At 49.7% G+C, this 17,188-nt stretch overlaps 2 protein-coding genes across 2 annotated transcripts; both read left to right on the top strand.

The window, feature by feature from the left end:
* The first annotated feature begins 127 nt into the window (after positions 1-127).
* On the top strand, positions 128-9,853 carry LOC149319018 (splicing factor 3A subunit 1). Its single transcript, XM_089510939.1, has 17 exons — positions 128-425; positions 1,118-1,230; positions 1,871-2,075; positions 2,241-2,498; positions 3,423-3,497; positions 3,820-3,970; positions 4,373-4,566; positions 4,850-4,967; positions 5,256-5,441; positions 5,780-5,901; positions 5,985-6,236; positions 6,313-6,523; positions 6,927-6,956; positions 7,953-8,107; positions 8,424-8,525; positions 8,738-8,809; positions 9,424-9,853. Exons 1-17 carry the CDS (start codon positions 363-365, stop codon positions 9,523-9,525), a joined length of 2,409 nt encoding a protein of 802 aa, XP_089367065.1. The 5' UTR covers positions 128-362; the 3' UTR covers positions 9,526-9,853.
* Positions 9,854-10,308: 455 nt separating this feature from the next.
* Positions 10,309-15,658, top strand: LOC149319017 (uncharacterized). Its single transcript, XM_089510943.1, has 14 exons — positions 10,309-10,403; positions 10,543-10,652; positions 11,641-12,019; positions 12,443-12,510; positions 12,818-12,878; positions 13,005-13,066; positions 13,376-13,451; positions 13,757-13,833; positions 14,085-14,166; positions 14,526-14,605; positions 14,805-14,889; positions 15,152-15,235; positions 15,338-15,473; positions 15,572-15,658. The coding sequence occupies exons 1-13, from the start codon at positions 10,377-10,379 to the stop codon at positions 15,422-15,424; spliced, it is 1,278 nt and encodes a 425-aa protein (XP_089367069.1). The 5' UTR covers positions 10,309-10,376; the 3' UTR covers positions 15,425-15,473; positions 15,572-15,658.
* Positions 15,659-17,188: the final 1,530 nt, after the last annotated feature.

Here is a 17,188-nt window from a genome sequence, read left to right as displayed (position 1 = left end):
AAAGAAGCGTGGCTCCAATGTGGTAAACCACTCCCTCCTCACGTCATCAGGGGGCGAGGTTATCCTTCCTCAATCTAATAGTCTATATAAAAAGGCGTGGCTCTTGTGTGTTAAGCTCCACCCATCAGGGGGCGTGATTATCCTTCCCCAGTCTAACAGCATCAAGGGGACGTGGCTCCCGTCACGGAAGCACCGCCCTCTTTTTTTGGGCGGAGCGCGTGCCCTCTGGACGTCACCAAAGGGGTGTGGCCCTCTCTTTGCCTGCGCGCGCATCCTTCCTGAGGGGCCGCTACTTTGTCGACGTTTTAAGTGGCCTTCGCTTGGAAGCCCCGAAGAAAAAGGAGAAGGAAAAGATAAAGACAATGCCGGCTGGCCCCGTCCAGGCCATGGCTCCCGCCCAGGCGGCCCCTCCTGAGGCGAAGCAGGTAGGACCCCCTCAGGAGAAGAAGGCCTTCAGGGATACCAGTGGGTTTGGACTTCGGCTCCCAGAATTCCAGGCCATTGGCCGACGTAGCTGAGGCTTCTGGGAAATGAAGTCCAAATATCTCTTAAAAGGTCACCGTTTGGGGACCATTGACCTAAGAAAGTGCCTCTCTAGGAATCTCCAGGTCCTCTAGTGCAGCTCTATGGTCAACATCTGCTGGAAGATGACCATAGAGCTGCGCTGGAGGAGCTACAAATGCCTCTCTAGGAATCTCTAGATCCTCCAGTGCAACTCTGTGGTCAGCATCTGCCAGACATTGACCATAGAGTTTTGCTGGAGGAGCTACCAATGCCTAGTGGACTGTCCTCTCTAGGAATCTAGGTCCTCCAATGCAACTCTATGGTCAATTTCTGGCAGAGTTGAGTTGGAGGACCTACAGATTCCTAGAGAGGACAAATTAATCACATCTGGAAAACTCAGAGCTGCAAATACAAAGGGCTGACTGTTTAGCCAATAAGGCATCAGGCTTCACTGTCTCTCGCAATTGCGCCAAAACCTTTCGCATAAAAGACTGCGCTCTAAGGCAACACTTGCATCTATACCTTGTAGAAAGCGAATTGAAAATGTCTCCTTGGTCTCCGTTGTTGTTGTTGTTGTTGTTTTCAACCTTTCGCGTATTAACTCTTCCTGCAGCCGGAAGATGAACCGAAGGAAGAAGCGGCGCCCACCAAACCCGTCGTTGGGATCATTTACCCTCCGCCTGAGGTCAGGAATATCGTGGACAAGACGGCCAGTTTCGTCGCCAGGTGATTACCTGTGATGCTGAGAGCATCCCCGTCTTTCCCTACACAAGGATCATCCATTCCAATCTGCTCAGTAGTCAGAAGGGACTACTAAGGGTCATATAGTCCGACCCTCCTTCTGCCTTGCAGGAATACATAGGATTGTAGAGTTGGAAGGGGCTACTAAGGGCCATAGAATCCAACCCTCTTCTGCCATGCAGGAATACATAGGATCCTAGAGTCGAAAGGGACTACTAAGGGTCATATAGTCCAACCCTCCTTCTGCCATGCAGGAATACATAGGATCCTAGTGTTAGAAGGGACTACTAAGGGTCATCCAGAGTAACACTTATCTGCCATGCGGGAACTCTCAGTCAAAGCATCCCCATTGACAGATGGCTGTCCAGCCTCTGTTTAAAAACCTCCAAAGGGGGGAGACCCCACCAAAACCTCCGAGGAAGGAGTGTGCTCCACCATTGAACGCGGGTTTATACAGTAAATCATTAAATTAGTGATGTGGATTTCAAGGTTTTGCTTACACCTGGAGCATCCTCTTAGAGATGGATAACGGTGATGCAATGGCAATGGGATGCTCTCTGCCTCACGGCTTTTGGGGACCGTTTGCTCTGCTTTGGGTGCTGACTCTGGTTGTGCCTCTTCTCAGAAACGGCCCCGAGTTCGAAGCCCGCATCCGCCAGAACGAGATAAACAACCCCAAGTTCAACTTTCTGAACCCCAATGACCCGTACCATGCCTACTACCGGCACAAAGTCAACGAGTTCAAAGAAGGGAAGGCACAGGAGCCCTCGGCTGCCATCCCAAAGGTCATGCAGGTGCAACAGAGCGCACAGCAGCAGCTGCCGCAGAAGGTAAGTGGCCCTGTCCCCCCCAAAACATTGCCTCTCTGGGATGATGCTGCATGCCTTTTCATCCATGGGGAAGCTTTTATTGAGAGTTCCTGCATGGAAGTATCGGGTTGGACTGGATCAGGGCCCTTTTTGGGGTCTCTTCATGATCCTCTGTTTCCTCCACAGCTCCAGGCCCAGGTGATCCAAGAGACGGTGGTCCCGAAGGAGCCCCCTCCAGAGTTCGAGTTCATCGCGGACCCTCCGTCCATCTCCGCCTTTGACCTGGACGTGGTCAAGCTGACCGCCCAGTTCGTGGCCCGGAACGGTAGGCAGTTCCTGACCCAGCTGATGCAGAAGGAGCAGAGGAACTACCAGTTCGACTTCCTGCGCCCTCAGCACAGCCTCTTCAACTACTTCACCAAACTGGTTGAGCAGTACACCAAGGTAATGGGGTCTGAGAAGTTGCATTGTGCATTAGGATCCAGTCTGATCTCAGACGTTAAGCAGGGCCAGCCCTGGTTAGCCCTCGGATGGGGGTCCGGCAGAGGAGAGTGCAGGGATTTAGGGCGAAACCGGGCAAATTCCAGGCGTTAAAACATTTCTCTTCTGTTGCTTATTGTTTACAGTATTTATACCCTGCCCTTCAACCCTAAAGGCTCTAAAACCCTTCTCCACAGACATGGAGAACGTATGCCCAGTGTGGGCCAACAACGTCCATCATTTCTTATTGACAGTCTTGATTGGGGTTGTCGATAGTTTAAAGCCAACAAAATATGGAGGGCTGCCAATTCTCTTATCACTGGTATCAACAGCTGAGATATTTGTTTATTATATTTGTTATATTTGTTTATTATATTTTATTATATTTATTTATTTATTATATGTTATATTTATTTATTTTGTTTATTATATTTATTTTTATTTATAATATTTGTTGTATTTTTATTTTATTAATTTATTTATTATATTTTTATCCTTATTATATTTGTCTATTATATTTTATTTTTAAATTTGTTATATTTGTTATATTTATTTGTTATATTTATTATATTTATTTATATTTGTTATATTTTTTATATTTTTAATTTATTTATTAATTTATTATATTTATTATATTTTTATCCTTACTATATTTATTATATTTTATTTTTTAATTTATTATATTTATATTTATTTTTTTATTTGTATCTGGCCCTTTAGAGATAGTAATCCAAAAGCGTGGAATGGGTGGGACTACCTCATTAAGGGGAACGGTTTCCCCATAAAATAGACACTTTAATCAAGATGATATATTTAAATTATTATTATTATTATTATTATTATTATTATTAATCTCTTTAAATATATATATATATATATATATTTCAGATCCTGATCCCACCGAAGGGGCTGATCATAAAACTGAAGAAGGAGGCAGAAAACCCCAAAGAAGTCTTGGATCAGGTGCCTAAATATCTCCCTATAATTTTTATGATGTTTCTGAATTGTTTCTTTGATGCATTGACTCCAACAGTGGTTTACAAATGTAACATAGATGTAATCATTTGAAAACACATATTTATATACCACCACCACCACCACATAATAATAATAATAATAATAATAATAACAACAACAACAACAACAACAACAACAATAATATAAAGATCTTTAAATGGTCACTTGTAGTTTCCTACTAAGGAGGCCAATTATGGGAGCGGGCACTAATGCTTCTCATATCGTAATGAATTTTGTGTTGCATTGTTGTTTTTATGCCTCGTTGTAGGCCTGCTACCGCGTGGAGTGGGCCAAGTTCCAGGAGCGAGAACGGAAGAAAGAAGAAGAGGAAAAAGAGCGGGAGCGCGTCGCATACGCCCAGATCGACTGGCACGATTTCGTGGTGGTGGAGACGGTGGACTTCCAGCCTTCGGAGCAAGGTGGGACCACTCCTCGGTCGGAATAAATAATCTTGAGCCCCCATATGTCTGTGGAATTGATAAGTAATTTCACTTTTCCGTATCTGGGGGCGGAAAGGTCTCTCTAGGCATCGGGAGGTCCTCTGGCACCACTCTGCGGTCAATGCACATGTTGCCCTGGAAGACCTAGAGATTCCTAGAGAGGACACCACTAGGCATTTGTAGGTCCTCCAGCACAACTCTATGGTCAATGTCTGGCAGATGTTGCCCTGGAGGACCTAGAGATTCCTAGACAGGTCTTGTGCCCCGTACCCCTAACCCTAACAAATAGGGAGGGACCAATGCAGCCCAGTCCTCCAAGGAGAGGTCAGTCCTCCAAGGAGAGGTGGCAGTGAGGCTCATCCCCTTCCTTCTCTGCTTTAGGGAACTTTCCTCCCCCCACGACCCCCGAGGAACTAGGCGCTCGGATTCTGATCCAGGAGCGCTACGAGAAGTTTGGGGAGAGCGAGGAAGTGGAGATGGAAGTGGAATCGGACAACGAAGACGAGAAGCAAGAAAAGACTGAGGAGGGACCGTCGCAGTTAGACCAGGACACCCAGGTTCAGGACATGGACGAAGTGAGTAGCCCTTTTTGGGGTCTAGGATTGAGAGTTCCTGCATGGCAGAATGGGGTTGGACTGGATCGGGGCCCTTTTTGGGATCTAAGATTGGACTGGATGGCCCTATGATTGGACTGCATCAGGGCCCTTTTTGGGGTCTATGGTTGAGCATTCCTGCATGGCAGAATGGAGTTGGGCTGGATGGCCCTTTTTGGGGTCTCTTCCGACTGTATGATTGTCTGACTCTATGAATGAACAATTCTCTTGTCGCTTCCTAACCCCATTGCTTTTAAATCCGAAGGGCTCGGACGAAGAGGATGAGAACCAAAAAGTCCCACCTCCTCCAGAAACCCCGATGCCACCTCCACTGCCTCCGACTCCAGATCAGGTCATTGTCAGGAAGGATTACGATCCCAAAGGTGAGGTTTAGATGTAGTTGGGGGTTATGACTTGCACAATCTTGCGTCTATAGATTGCAGGGCTGTTCGACAGTGGGACACACTCCCTTGGAGTCTCCGCCTTTGGAGGTCTTTAAACAGAGACTGGGTGGCCATTTGTCAAAATGGAGATGTTTTGATTGCGAGTTCCTGCATGGCAAAAGAATGGGGTTGGACTGGATCAGGGCTCTTCTTGGGGTCTCTTCCAACTCTATGATTCTTGGCCAGAGGCGTCCTTTCTCTAAACCTTTCTTCCCCTTTCTCCTCCAGCTTCCAAGCCTTTGCCCCCAACCCCAGCCCCGGACGAATACCTCGTTTCCCCCATCACCGGGGAGAAGATCCCTGCCAGCAAGATGCAAGAACATATGAGGATCGGGCTCCTGGATCCCCGATGGCTGGAGCAGAGGGATCGCTCGCTCCGGGAGAAGCAGACGGACGATGAAGTCTATGCGCCAGGTCAGTGCAGCCGGACCCTGACATGCGGGTTCGATGCGTTTTCCTCTGCTGAGTTGTATCAGAGATATAATAACTTTTATTATTATTCGGGTATGCTTTGATTTAGACTTCCTGCATGGCAGAATGGAGTTGGACTGGATCAGGGCCCTCCTTGGGGTCTCTTCCAACCCAAGATTCTATGATTCCTTAAACAGAGGCTGGATGGCCATCTGTCATTGGGGATGCCTTGATAGAGAGTTTCTGCATGGCAGAAGAATGGGGTTGGACTGGATCAGGGCCCTCCTTGGGGTCTCGTCCAACTCTACGATTCTATGATTATTCTATTTCTGCCTCTTTAGGCTTGGATATCGAAAGCAGCCTGAAGCAGCTGGCCGAGCGCCGTACCGACATCTTTGGCGTGGAGGAGACGGCCATCGGCAAGAAGATCGGGGAGGAGGAGATCCAGAAGCCAGAAGAAAAGGTACGGTCTCCGCAGGCGTCATGGGATGGTACCCCGCTTGCGGAGGCCGGAGACGCAAAGATGACCGTCCGCTCTTCCCTCAGGTTACCTGGGATGGTCATTCGGGCAGCATGGCCCGCACCCAGCAGGCAGCCCAAGCCAACATCACCCTGCAAGAGCAGATTGAGGCGATCCATAAGGCCAAGGGGCTGGTGCCAGAGGACGACAGCAAGGAGAAGATAGGCCCAAGCAAGCCCAATGAGATGCCACAGCAGCTGCCGCCTCCACCACCCTCCTCGGCCCCCAACATGCCGACCAACGCCCCGCCGATTGCGTCTGTGCCTCGCCCGCCTTCGGTAGGGTTTGCCATTTCCGTACAAACATCATAAGACCCTTCCCCGACCCCAAAGTAATCTGATTTCTGTACTCCAGATGCCGCCCCCCGTCCGCACCACTGTGGTCAGCGCCGTCCCGGTCATGCCCCGTCCCCCGATGACTTCCGTCGTCCGCTTGCCGCCGGGGTCCGTGATCGCCACGCCAATGCCACCCATCATCCATGCCCCCCGGATCAATGTTGTGCCGATGCCGCCAACGGCTCCCCCCATTATGGCACCACGTCCGCCTCCCATGATCGTGCCGACAGGTCAGTATCTCTTCTGTCTATCTATGGTGTCTAGATCCAGGGAAGTCATAGTGCCACTCCATTCTGCTTTGGGAATAATAATCCTGTGTCTAGTTCTGGGCTCCACAATTCAGTTACAAGATGCAGGATGTCCAGAGGAGGGTGACCAAAATGGTGAAGGGTCTGGACACCATGAAACTCTATGAGGAACGACTTAGGGAGCTGGGGATGTTTAGCCTGGAGAAGAGAAGGTTAAGAGGTGATATTGAAGGGATGCCATATTGAGGAGGGAGCAAGCTTGTTTTCTGTTGCTCCAGTGTATTTTATGTGACCACTGCAAATAGGCGTATTTTATTATTATTATTATCCTTGGTGGCGGTTGCGCCAAGTCACTGACTAATGATGTTCAATTGTCGCAATATAGGATACAGACAGGGACCGGTCAGCGCACCAGGTAACTCCCTTAAGCGTTGTCATTGTGTCCTAAAATGCGTCTAACCACTAACCTTCCAGTCAAGCTCTCGGTTTGCATGCGTCGAGAGTGGGGCCATTGGGAAAAACACGGTTGTGGTCTGTGTATATGTTTGTTTGTCAATAGTTTCTGACCTTTGTGGACCTCTGATCGTTGCCGCTCTGGAAAGACGTTGTGGCTGCATGATAGCTTGGGTCTCGATGCGCTGGGTATCCCCTTTGCAAGGAGGACCACGCAACGAAAGCAGACGGCGTTGTAGTAGAAGGAAATGTAGACATTTCACTTTTTTTATGCATTCCTTCTCTTCCCTCTGCCCTCAGTGTCTCTAAAAGTAATTGGCTTCCTTCTTAATGCAATGGAGTCAAGCTTTCCAGATGCTCACAATTCGCACCTGGAGCCACTCCGGTTGAGACTCCAGCTCTCAGGGCATCCTGGCTTTCGCAGTACTTGGGCCAGAGAGGGTTAGGATTTCCATAGGCTCTTAGCCTGACTAATCTCATTTAACTCAATGTTTTTTGGCCTTGGAGTTACTACTATCGTGTCTTTCTTTTAAAGGCAAGGGGTGTCAAATGTAATTCCATTGGAAGAGAGCTATGTTCAGCCTTATGCGCTGTGGCCAAAAAGTGCGTCTATGTCCCACATATTTGGCATCATTGATAGGCTCCGAACGTCCCTCCAGAGTAAGGGCACTTAAATTTGGCACAATGATGGGCATGGCAAGTCTCTCTAGAAATCTCTGGGTCCTCCAGTGCAACTCTATGGTCAACGTCCGACAGACACTGACCATAGAGTTGCCCTGGAGGAGCCACAAAGGCCTAGTAGAGTGTCCTCTCTAGGAATCTCTAGGCCTTTCAGGGATGTTTTACATTTGACACCCGCTGCTTTAGGGTTTGCTCAAGTACGTCCAAAGCGAGAGGGGGGTGGTCAATCGTAGTAATAATAACGCTTGTCAAATTAATACTTTTCTCTGTGCTCCAGCGTTTGTTCCAGCGCCGCCTGTTGCGCCAGTCAGCGCACCGGTGCCTATGCCGCCGGTTCACCCGCCGCCCCCCATGGAAGATGAGCCAGCCTCCAAGAAACTGAAGTCTGAGGACAGCCTGATGCCCGAGGAGGAGTTTCTGCGTAGAAACAAGGTGCGTACTTTTAAGTGTACAGTAATAACTCTGTGGTCAACGTCCGACAGACACTGACCATAGAGTTACACTGTAGGAGCGACAAAGGCCTAGTAGAGTGTCCTCTCTAGGAATCCCTAGGTCTTTCAGTGTAATTTTTAGTTAAAGTTGACCATAGAGTTGCGCTGGAGGAGCTAGATATTCCTAGAGAGAATGAATCAACATAATACGTAATCAGACCTTTCTCTCGGATGGGGTGGCATTGTTGTTCCAGCATTGTTCTTCAGCCGGTTCTGTCCGTTGACCGCTCCCTGAATTGCGTCCCTCCTTCTCTTAGGGTCCAGTCACCGTCAAGGTCCAGGTGCCCAACATGCAGGACAAGACCGAATGGAAGCTGAACGGTCAAGTGCTGGTCTTCACCCTCCCTCTCTCGGACCAGGTAGGCACCCCAAGTTCGCCCTAAGCGACGAACGGTCAGCAAAGGAGGCGCACCCCGCCTCCATCTTGGGCAGACCTGTCGCTGGTTGCAAGTCCGGCGCCATCAAACATTAAGGCCTTCCTAAACAAGGGAGCTCATGGGGTCCAGCATTAAAGCGATGTAGTGCTTGCGTAGTAATGACCAATCTGTTTCTTTCCCCCTTTAATCCTTAGGTCTCGGTCATAAAAGTCAAGATCCACGAAGCCACAGGGATGCCTGCCGGGAAGCAGAAGCTCCAGTATGAGGTCAGGGTTAGAGTTTCATCATTGCCCCCCAAAAGGGTTATGTTGCTCCCCAAAAGGGTTAAGGTTTCATCATTGCTCCCCAAAAGGGTTACATTGCTCCCCAAAAGGGTTAGGGTTTAATCTTTGCTCCCCAAAAGGGTTTCATTGCTCTTCAAAAGGGTTAGTTACATTGCTCCCCAAAAGGATTAGGGTTACATTGCCCCCCAAAAGGGTTACATTGCTCCCCAAAAGTGTTACATTGCTCCTCAGGAGGCTCCCCAAAAGGGTTAGGGTTACATGGCTCCCCAAAAGGCTCCCCAGGAGGGGTGGGTTTACATTGCTTCCCAAAAGTCCGCTTTTCTACTGATGGGCATGGGACACAATAGTGGAAGGATGCACTTTCTCCCTCACGGCAGGCCAAAAACGAGACCCGGAAAGCCAAGGAGTAGCTTCCGGTTGGAAACTGCAAGGTTTTCCTTCGGGAAAGTCTTAGGATTTCCTGCAGGTTTTAGGGAGAGGGGTTGAGGGAGTGTTCTTAATGCGTTGTTCAATGCCATCGGATGCTGGGCCGCGTCATTTTTGGTTCTCGCTTGGCGATCATAACCCCGAGGCCTTCTTTTCGTTGTGTCTTGCAGGGCATTTTCATCAAGGACTCCAACTCCCTGGCTTACTACAACATGACCAGCGGGTCCATCATCCACTTGGCCCTCAAGGAAAGAGGAGGAAGGAAGAAGTAGGTTTAGGGGGTCCTTTGGCGACGAAAAGGCTGAGCTTTGGACCTCTTTCACGTCCGGAGAGAGAGCCACCACCTTGCGCGCGCAGCTGCTATTAAGTTTGAAGCTTCGTTATGTGCAGGTTGTGCCGTAATGTTCGTTACGCCAATGGCGTTCCTCCCTTCTGTATTCATTGCTTGTTTTTTCCCCAAGCCGCGTTTGGCTTGGCTTGGACCCAGTTCAAAACATATAGAAAGCAGTTAAGAGAATGAGTTAAACATTTCAGCCTTGCTACCTGTAATATTTTGCAAGTAAATTTAAGTTGTGTGTAATAAAAATTATTATTACATTCGTTTACGTCCCACTTTGTGTTTTGTCACCACTCAGATCCTATATCCTGGCATTGCAATGGTCATATATGGGGCACTGAAGGTTATATATTATACTAATGATCATGTATGGGTCACTGAAGGTTATAGATTATATTAATGGTCATATATGGGACACTGAAAGTTATATATTGTTTTAATGGGACACTTAAGGTTATAGATTATATTAATGATCATATATGGGACACTGAAGGTTATAGATTATATTAATGTATTAATGAGACACGGGGATACATAGGATCCTATGTATTGGAAGGGTCCCTCTCCTAAGGGTCCTATAGTCTGAACCCAGAGAGGTGCATGGCAACCATGATGTGGAGAGAAGCCCCAAGCCTTGTTTCCACTTGAAAAGGTTCCATGCCTGCCTTGGGTTCCGTGTTCTGCTCTAGAATGCAGCTGAGGCCAGTCAGTGCCCTTCTGGACAGCGGCTTGACCAGTTCGTGGAGGGCATCTTGACTTGTGACCATTCGGGTTCTCGGTGCCGCCATGGCGCGCGGAGAGAATTTTCTCAACGTGAGTAGTCCCACTGGCCAGAGATGGCCTTGGGAAGAGATCAAGCGGGCGGCCGGAGGGAGGGAGTCCGGAGGTGACCACTGGGGTCCTGGCTTTGGCCGGCCATTCCTTCCTTGGCTCTCATTCATCTCCTCCGCAGGCCGTCAGGAAGTCCATCGGGAAGACCATCAGGAAGACTGTCAAGTTCTTCTCGTGCAATATACGGCCGAAAGATGAGGAGGATGAGGATGTCCCCAGGCGTCTTCGAAGGTAAGTTCCCCCTTCCTTCCTTCCATCCCTCCCTCCCTCTTTCTTTCCTCATTTCCCTCCCTACTTCTTTCCTTCCTTCCTCCCTTCTCTTCCTTCTTTCCTTCCTTCCTCCCTCCCTTCCATCTTTCCTGCCTCCCTTCTCCTCTTCCTTCCTTCTCCTCTTTCTTCCTTCCTCCCTTCTCCTCTTCCTTCCTTCCTTCCTTCCTTCCTTCCTTCCTTCCTTTATCGCTTTTCCTCTTCCTTCCTTGTTTCCCTCCCGTCTTTCCTGCCTCCCTTCTCCTCTTCCTTCCTTCCTTCCTTCCTCCCTCCCTTCTCCTCTTCCTCCCTTCTTTCCTTCCTTCATCCCTTCTCCTCTTCCTTCCTTCTCCCCTTCCTTCCTTCTTTCATCCCTTCTCCTCTTCCTTCCTTCCTTCCTTCCTTCCTTCCTTCCTTCCTTCCTTCCCTCCCGTCTTTACTGCCTCCCTTCTCCCCTTCCTTCCTTCCTTCCTTCCTTCCTGCCTGCCTGCCTGCCTGCCTCCCTTCTCCTCTTCCTTCCTTCCTTCCCTCCCGTCTTTCCTTCCTTCCTTCCTTCCTTTCCTCCCGTCTTTCCTGCCTCCCTTCTCCCCTCCCTTCCTTCCTTCCTTCCTTCCTTCCTTCCTTCCTTCCTTCCTTCTCCTCTTCCTTCTTTCCTTCCTTCAACCCTTCTCCTCTTCCTTCCTTCCTTCCCTCCTGTCTTTCCTGCCTCCCTTCTCCTATTCCTTCCTTCTCCTCTTCCTTCCCTCCCTCCCTCCCTCCCTCCTTTCACACACACACACACACACACAAACACACACACATATTTAATTTTATCTGATTGAAAGAAGCGGTCACCCATAATAGGAATAAACTCTTCCAAAACATGGCCACAGAGCCCCCAAAACCCACCAGAGTGCCACGTTGCTGGACAGGAGAGACAGTCAGCGGCGCTGAAGCGGTCATGTTTCACGGCCTTTTCCCGTCCCCATTGCAGACGCAGGAAGATGCAATCAACCCACTTCGAGGAGGAAGTGGTGGAAGACATCGCTGCGTTGTCCGCAGAAATCCATCCCTCTCTGTCGGAGGAGCTGACCGCGGACATCGATCCCTCTCTGTTGGAGGAGTTGACCGCAGATGTCCATCCCCCTCTGTGGGAGGAGTTGACCGCGGACATCGATCCCTCTCTGTTGGAGGAGCTGACCGTGGATGTCTATCCCCCTCTGTTGGATAAGTTGACCATGGATGTCCATCAGTTTCCATCGCGGGAACTGACCGCAGATGTCCAGCAGTCTCCGTTGCAGGGTTTGACCGCGGGCATCCATCCCTCTTTGTCGCAGATAGTGGTCGTCGCACAAGTCCACCGTGCTTTTTTGGTAAGGAGAGCCTTTCATACCCTCAGTGTCCTGAGAAGTGACCACGACCTTTGGCCAGGCCCTGACGCTTTCTCCCAAGGGTGGCCAGGCGTCCTCCTTTACCAGGGCATGTCCTACATTTTGACTTGAATTCCAAAATGTCCTCCATTACAAACAAAAAGGGGTGTCGGTGACGGTGGTTTGGCTTCCATTTTGTAACGTCCTACGTTTTTTCCCGCGAACGTACCGCGTTTGCTGATCCGGCGCGGCTTGACTGTCATTCCCAGAATACTGGGTGTCGCAGTCCAGTGATATCTCGTCTGCGCACGTTCCGGTGTCGTAACGCCGCCTGGTTTCCACTCTGCATTCGCTTGTGCCCTTGGGTGCCATTTGCACATCGGCGCAGAAGAGTCCATACTCATTCCTCCTTTTTTCCTTTGAAAGGATTCCCCCGAAACAGAGGAGGCCAAAGACGAGGAGGAGGAGAAGGAAGACAACGAAGGGGATCGGAGGTAATAAATAAACAAACGCTACCTTTCTTTCCGTCTCCATCGGGGGACGCTGTGCTTGAGAGTTCCTGCATGGCAGAATGGGGTTGGACTGGAGGTCTCTTCCAACTCTGTGGTTCTGTGATTGCAAGGGGGCATGTGGGCCATGGGTGGGTCATGAGTAGGCCATGGGTGAGCTATAGGTGGCCAAGGAGGAGCCATAGGTGGGCCATGGAGGAGCCATGGGTGGGCCATGGAGGAGATATAGCTGGGCCATGGAAGAGCCATAGGTGGGCTTCCATTCAGACTTTTGTACTGCCTCTCCCCCCAGCGTTGTCCAGAAAGAACAGTTGGCAAAGGACCTCGCCGAGGAGAAGCCTGCCATCCTATGGGTAAGTTAATAGGGGTGGTGGACATTTGGGAGTCTCCCTTATCCCCTTTCTTAGGGAAAGAGATTTGGGATCCGGGCCCCATGTACCCTTTTTCATGTTCCCCCCTTCTTCGGCCTTCTCTCACAGGACCTAGATGACGATATCTGGCGGGTGGAGGACGAATGTCGCCCGCACTCGGTTTCGCGCAGGTAAGTTCTTCTCACCTGGCAGGAGGGATGGCAGTTGTAACTCTGGAGTAGTGGCTGGGCGCTTATGTAAGCCCATGGCCTTCCATAGGGATGCCCTTTTGGTACCCTCAGTCTGGAGCAGCCTTCTGGACCCAGAAGGATGCTCTCAAAGGGTCACATTCATGAATTATTATTATTATTATTATTATTATTATTATTATTATTATTATTATTATTATTTAATAGTAATTATAGTAATAATAATAATAATAATTTTATTTGTACCCCACTTTTCTGTTGCCAAACAAACGTTTCCTGCCGCCATTTCAGATCTCTGAAGCCAGTAAGCGCTGAGAAGGAAGGCGCACTTCAGAGAAATGGCGTGAACAAGATTCACTCTTTAAGGGTAAGGAATTTAATAGTTACTTTATACACACACACACACACACACACACTGTAGGTCCTCCAGCGCAACTCTGCGGTTAACGTCCGACAGACACTGACCATAGAGTTGCACTGGAAGAGCTACAAATCCCTAGTAGAGTGTCCTCTCTAGGAATCTCTAGGTCTTTCAGTGCCACCTTTAGTTAAAGCTGACCATAGAGTTGCGCCGGAGGACCTTGATATTCCTAGAGAGAACATATTAATCAAGTCCGCGAATATCAAAGCTGCAAATATGGAGGGATGAGTGTGTGTGCCACTTACTTTTAGGATTCCTATGACTGCGCCACGGACGACGAGAAGCATAAAGAGAAGAAGGAACATCGCCCTCAGTCCAGTTTGGGCAGGTACTCTGGGGGCAATTAGCATCAACAACAAGGGAGGGATGGCTGTTGTAAACCTGGAGTAATGTCCGAGCGCTTCTGGAAGGAGCGTACTCCTCCGATGCCTTTGTGGCACCCTCAGTGCGCTCTCTGGAGCATCCTTCTGGCCCCAGAGGGATGCTCTCAAGGGGTCACATTTCATGAACTTTAATAATAATAATAGTAATAATAATAATAATAATTTTATACCCAAACTTTTCTTGCCGCCATTTCAGATTTCCGGAGCCGCCAAGCCCCTGCACTGAGGAGGAGGACATCACTCCAAGGATTGGCAGTGCAAAGATGCGCTCTTTCTCGGTAAGAAATTTTATATATATATATATATATATATATATATATATATACACACACATACACACACACACACACACACATACATACACACACGCGCACGCACACACACACACACACAAACACACAGAGTGGGACCTTATCCGCCAAGGTTTGGTTCCAGGATAACAAAATCCATGGACGCTCAAGTCCTGGCGCACTCCTATGGTCAGTGTCTGTCGGACGTTGGCCACAGAGTTGCGCTGGAGGACCTAGAGATGCCTAGAGAGGCATCCTCTCAGGCGAAAACATGCTGCTTTTGCTCTGTGCGCAGAAAGAGAGTTGATGGCTTCCACCTCTCTCCTCCCCGCGCCATTTGTTTTTAGGCTACCAAAGACTCGGCCGCATATAATGAGAAGCGTGGAGCGGCGAAGGATGAATTTCGGCCCCAGTCTGCGTTCGCCAGGTACGAAAGGGAGGCATGGCGGCTGTTAATGCGCCATGCGTCAGAAGAACGCCTGGGTGCTTCCTATGGAAGGAGCGCACTCTTCCGCAGCCCATAGCCTTCCATAGGGATGCCATTGTGATACCCTCAGTGGGCTCTCTGGAGCAGCCTTATGAATGCTCCCAAGGGGTCTCATGCGCTCTTCCTGCCACCATTTCAGACTCCAGAACCCACCAAGCCCTTGCACTGAGGAGGAAGAGGGTGCTTTCCTGAAGTTCGGGATCAACCAGATCAACTTGAATCCGGTAAGGAAAAAATCTGGCTGACCCATGGAAGAGTGACCAACATGGACATGGATCCATGCGGTCAATGCAGCGAAAAAGGATCCCAAAACGTCCGTCCTATGTTTTGGCCTCCTGACCAGGAGGAGCAGAGCGCATGAACGACGCCTCTTCCATCACAATAGAGTCAATGTGAATCCATTGTTCAGCAATCTGTTGTGTAGATGGCATTATTTGTTTGTTTGTTTACCTAATTTCCTCACTCTTTTCTTCTCCTCCCAAATAGAAGAAGACATCTCTCCATAACCTATGCAGAAGGTTCGGCCGTGGCCGAAAACCACCTGGAGCTCCTTCTGAAGTCGCCGTTAAGGTAGGCGCATGGGTTCATATATTCCCCCACGCATCCCTTGGCACATATTTTCCATCTACGGCACTGGAAGGATGCGCAAAGACTCCATTTTTCTCTCAACAGCGCCTGCGAGAAGATGATGCGCGGCGTCCTCTTCTCCTCGCTCTGCAACCTGGAGCACGCGTTATTCTTTCTGCTGCACAAGGTTAACGACACCTCTCAGAAAGCACGACAGAAGGAAGACTACATTGTCAGGAAGGTAACCGGGGGCGGGGAGACCTTTTCTTCTGACCCGCGCATCTGGTCCTTTGGGAGAGTTGTCCTCTGACTGACGCCAGGGTCTCCATCTCGACACAGGCGAAGGCGCTCAAGGCACTGGGGCTCCTTGTGACGGACTTGGTGAACGACAAGACACCCGGGATCTGGATGTCGTTAGTGTCCAACACATTGTTATACGCTGTGGTGCTTTTTGGATCCAGGCTCCACAACGAGGACCACCAGAAGCTGAAGGACCACATGTCCATGGAGTAAGTTGCGCTACGAGGCTGGGGGATGAATGGAGAAGTGCGCCGGATATGGCTGCACGGATCTTTCCGTCCTTCTCTGTCCTGGTGTCCAGATAGATGGACCTCTCCCTCCTTCTCTGTCCTGATGTCCAGATAGATGGGCCTCTCCCTCCTTCTCTGTCCTGATGTCCAGATAGATGGACCTCTCCGTCGTTTTCTTTTCTCTGCAGGGAGCTAATTGACATCATCAAGGTCTTGCTGGCGAGGTCCATGCCGGAAATGAGCTCCGTGATCCAGACCATGCTTGACGGCACTCAATGTGGTGAGTATGGGTCCCCTCTGCTTCCTTTCTCCATCTCTAAGGGGCAGATGTCTGGACACAGCATCATTTCAGAAACATCTCTGCTTTGCCTGTTCTTTTCCCAGGGATGCTGTGCCAACGCTCCGGCTGCAACTAAGCGCCGATTGACCTTTAAGGACTATTAACCCGGGCAGAAGGGGATGGCGGCCCAGTTTTACTACTACTGCTACTAGTACTCTGCAGGGAGCCCCAGAAGGAACTCAATAATGCTGGACACCCAAGGAGGAGGAGGGGGAGGAAGAGGAAGAGACCTGGGAGTAGTAGAGCCACAGTACGGGCAATGACCTGTCCACCTCCTGGTCCCAAATCCTTCCCTGGGCCTTGTCCTCTTTGCTGACCATTGGACGACTGGCCTGAGGTGTCAGAATCCACCTTCAGGCAATCATTCAGGGTGTATTCTGCCATGAGGTTTGTAGAGATAGCTAGCTAGCTAGATAGCTAGCTAGCTAGCTAGCTAGCTAGCTAGCTAGATAGATAGATAGATAGATAGATAGATAGACCTTGGAGAGAGAGAGAGAGAGATTGATAGAGCAAAGACATGGCCAGGAATGCTTCTACTTTATCTTTATAATAAACTTTCTGGTTTACCTGAAGTTTGTTGTGGATTTTTGGTCAGAGCAATCCAAAGTCTCACAGTTTGCTGAATCTCTGCATCTTCATGACGTCCAAGGAATCCCTGCCACTGGAAGAGATGTCAGTTGTCTCAGAAGAAATCTTGGAGGGGGGAAAATCCCTAGAGGCCGGTGAGCAGTGGAGAGCCAAGCCCAAACAAAGGGGTGATGGAGCAGGTCTGCCAGAGGACCTGTGGTTCCCACCTCCAGAGGACAAGAAGGAACGCCGCAGAGCAGGCAGAGTAACGGCTTGGCACCAAGCCGTGGGAGTGGCCATGCTGTGGGCGCCAAGGAAGGAGAACCTGGCAGATGAGGTGGCCAGCCTTAAGGAGGATCTGAGGGAACTGAAATCCTTGATGTCTCACCTACCAGAGAGTTGGAAACAAGGGAAGGGAGACCGAACGAGGCGCAGCTGGAGGTGACTTACTCCACTTCCAAACCAGCGACGGAGTCATTAGGCAAGGGTCTGGAGGAGCAGAGCGTTGAGGAGACAGAA

This window comes from Sceloporus occidentalis, unplaced genomic scaffold (assembly GCF_023333645.1).
Source record: "Sceloporus occidentalis isolate IW3139 unplaced genomic scaffold, rSceOcc1.0.p SCAF_2, whole genome shotgun sequence".
In the NCBI taxonomy this organism is placed as follows: Eukaryota; Metazoa; Chordata; class Lepidosauria; order Squamata; family Phrynosomatidae; genus Sceloporus; species Sceloporus occidentalis.
This window is presented reverse-complemented; position numbering and strand designations above follow the sequence as displayed.

Excerpts from the sequence above, each read along its gene's own strand:
- LOC149319018 (XM_089510939.1), top strand. The coding sequence starts at position 363 with ATGCCGGCTGGCCCCGTCCAGGCCATGGCTCCCGCCCAGGCGGCCCCT. Across the intron at positions 2,499-3,422 it reads TGGTTGAGCAGTACACCAAG|ATCCTGATCCCACCGAAGGG; the intron begins GTAATGGGGTCT and ends TATATATTTCAG. Across the intron at positions 6,524-6,926 it reads TCCCATGATCGTGCCGACAG|GATACAGACAGGGACCGGTC; the intron begins GTCAGTATCTCT and ends GTCGCAATATAG.
- LOC149319017 (XM_089510943.1), top strand. The coding sequence starts at position 10,377 with ATGGCGCGCGGAGAGAATTTTCTCAAC. Across the intron at positions 10,404-10,542 it reads GCGGAGAGAATTTTCTCAAC|GCCGTCAGGAAGTCCATCGG; the intron begins GTGAGTAGTCCC and ends TCTCCTCCGCAG. Across the intron at positions 12,511-12,817 it reads GACAACGAAGGGGATCGGAG|CGTTGTCCAGAAAGAACAGT; the intron begins GTAATAAATAAA and ends CTCTCCCCCCAG.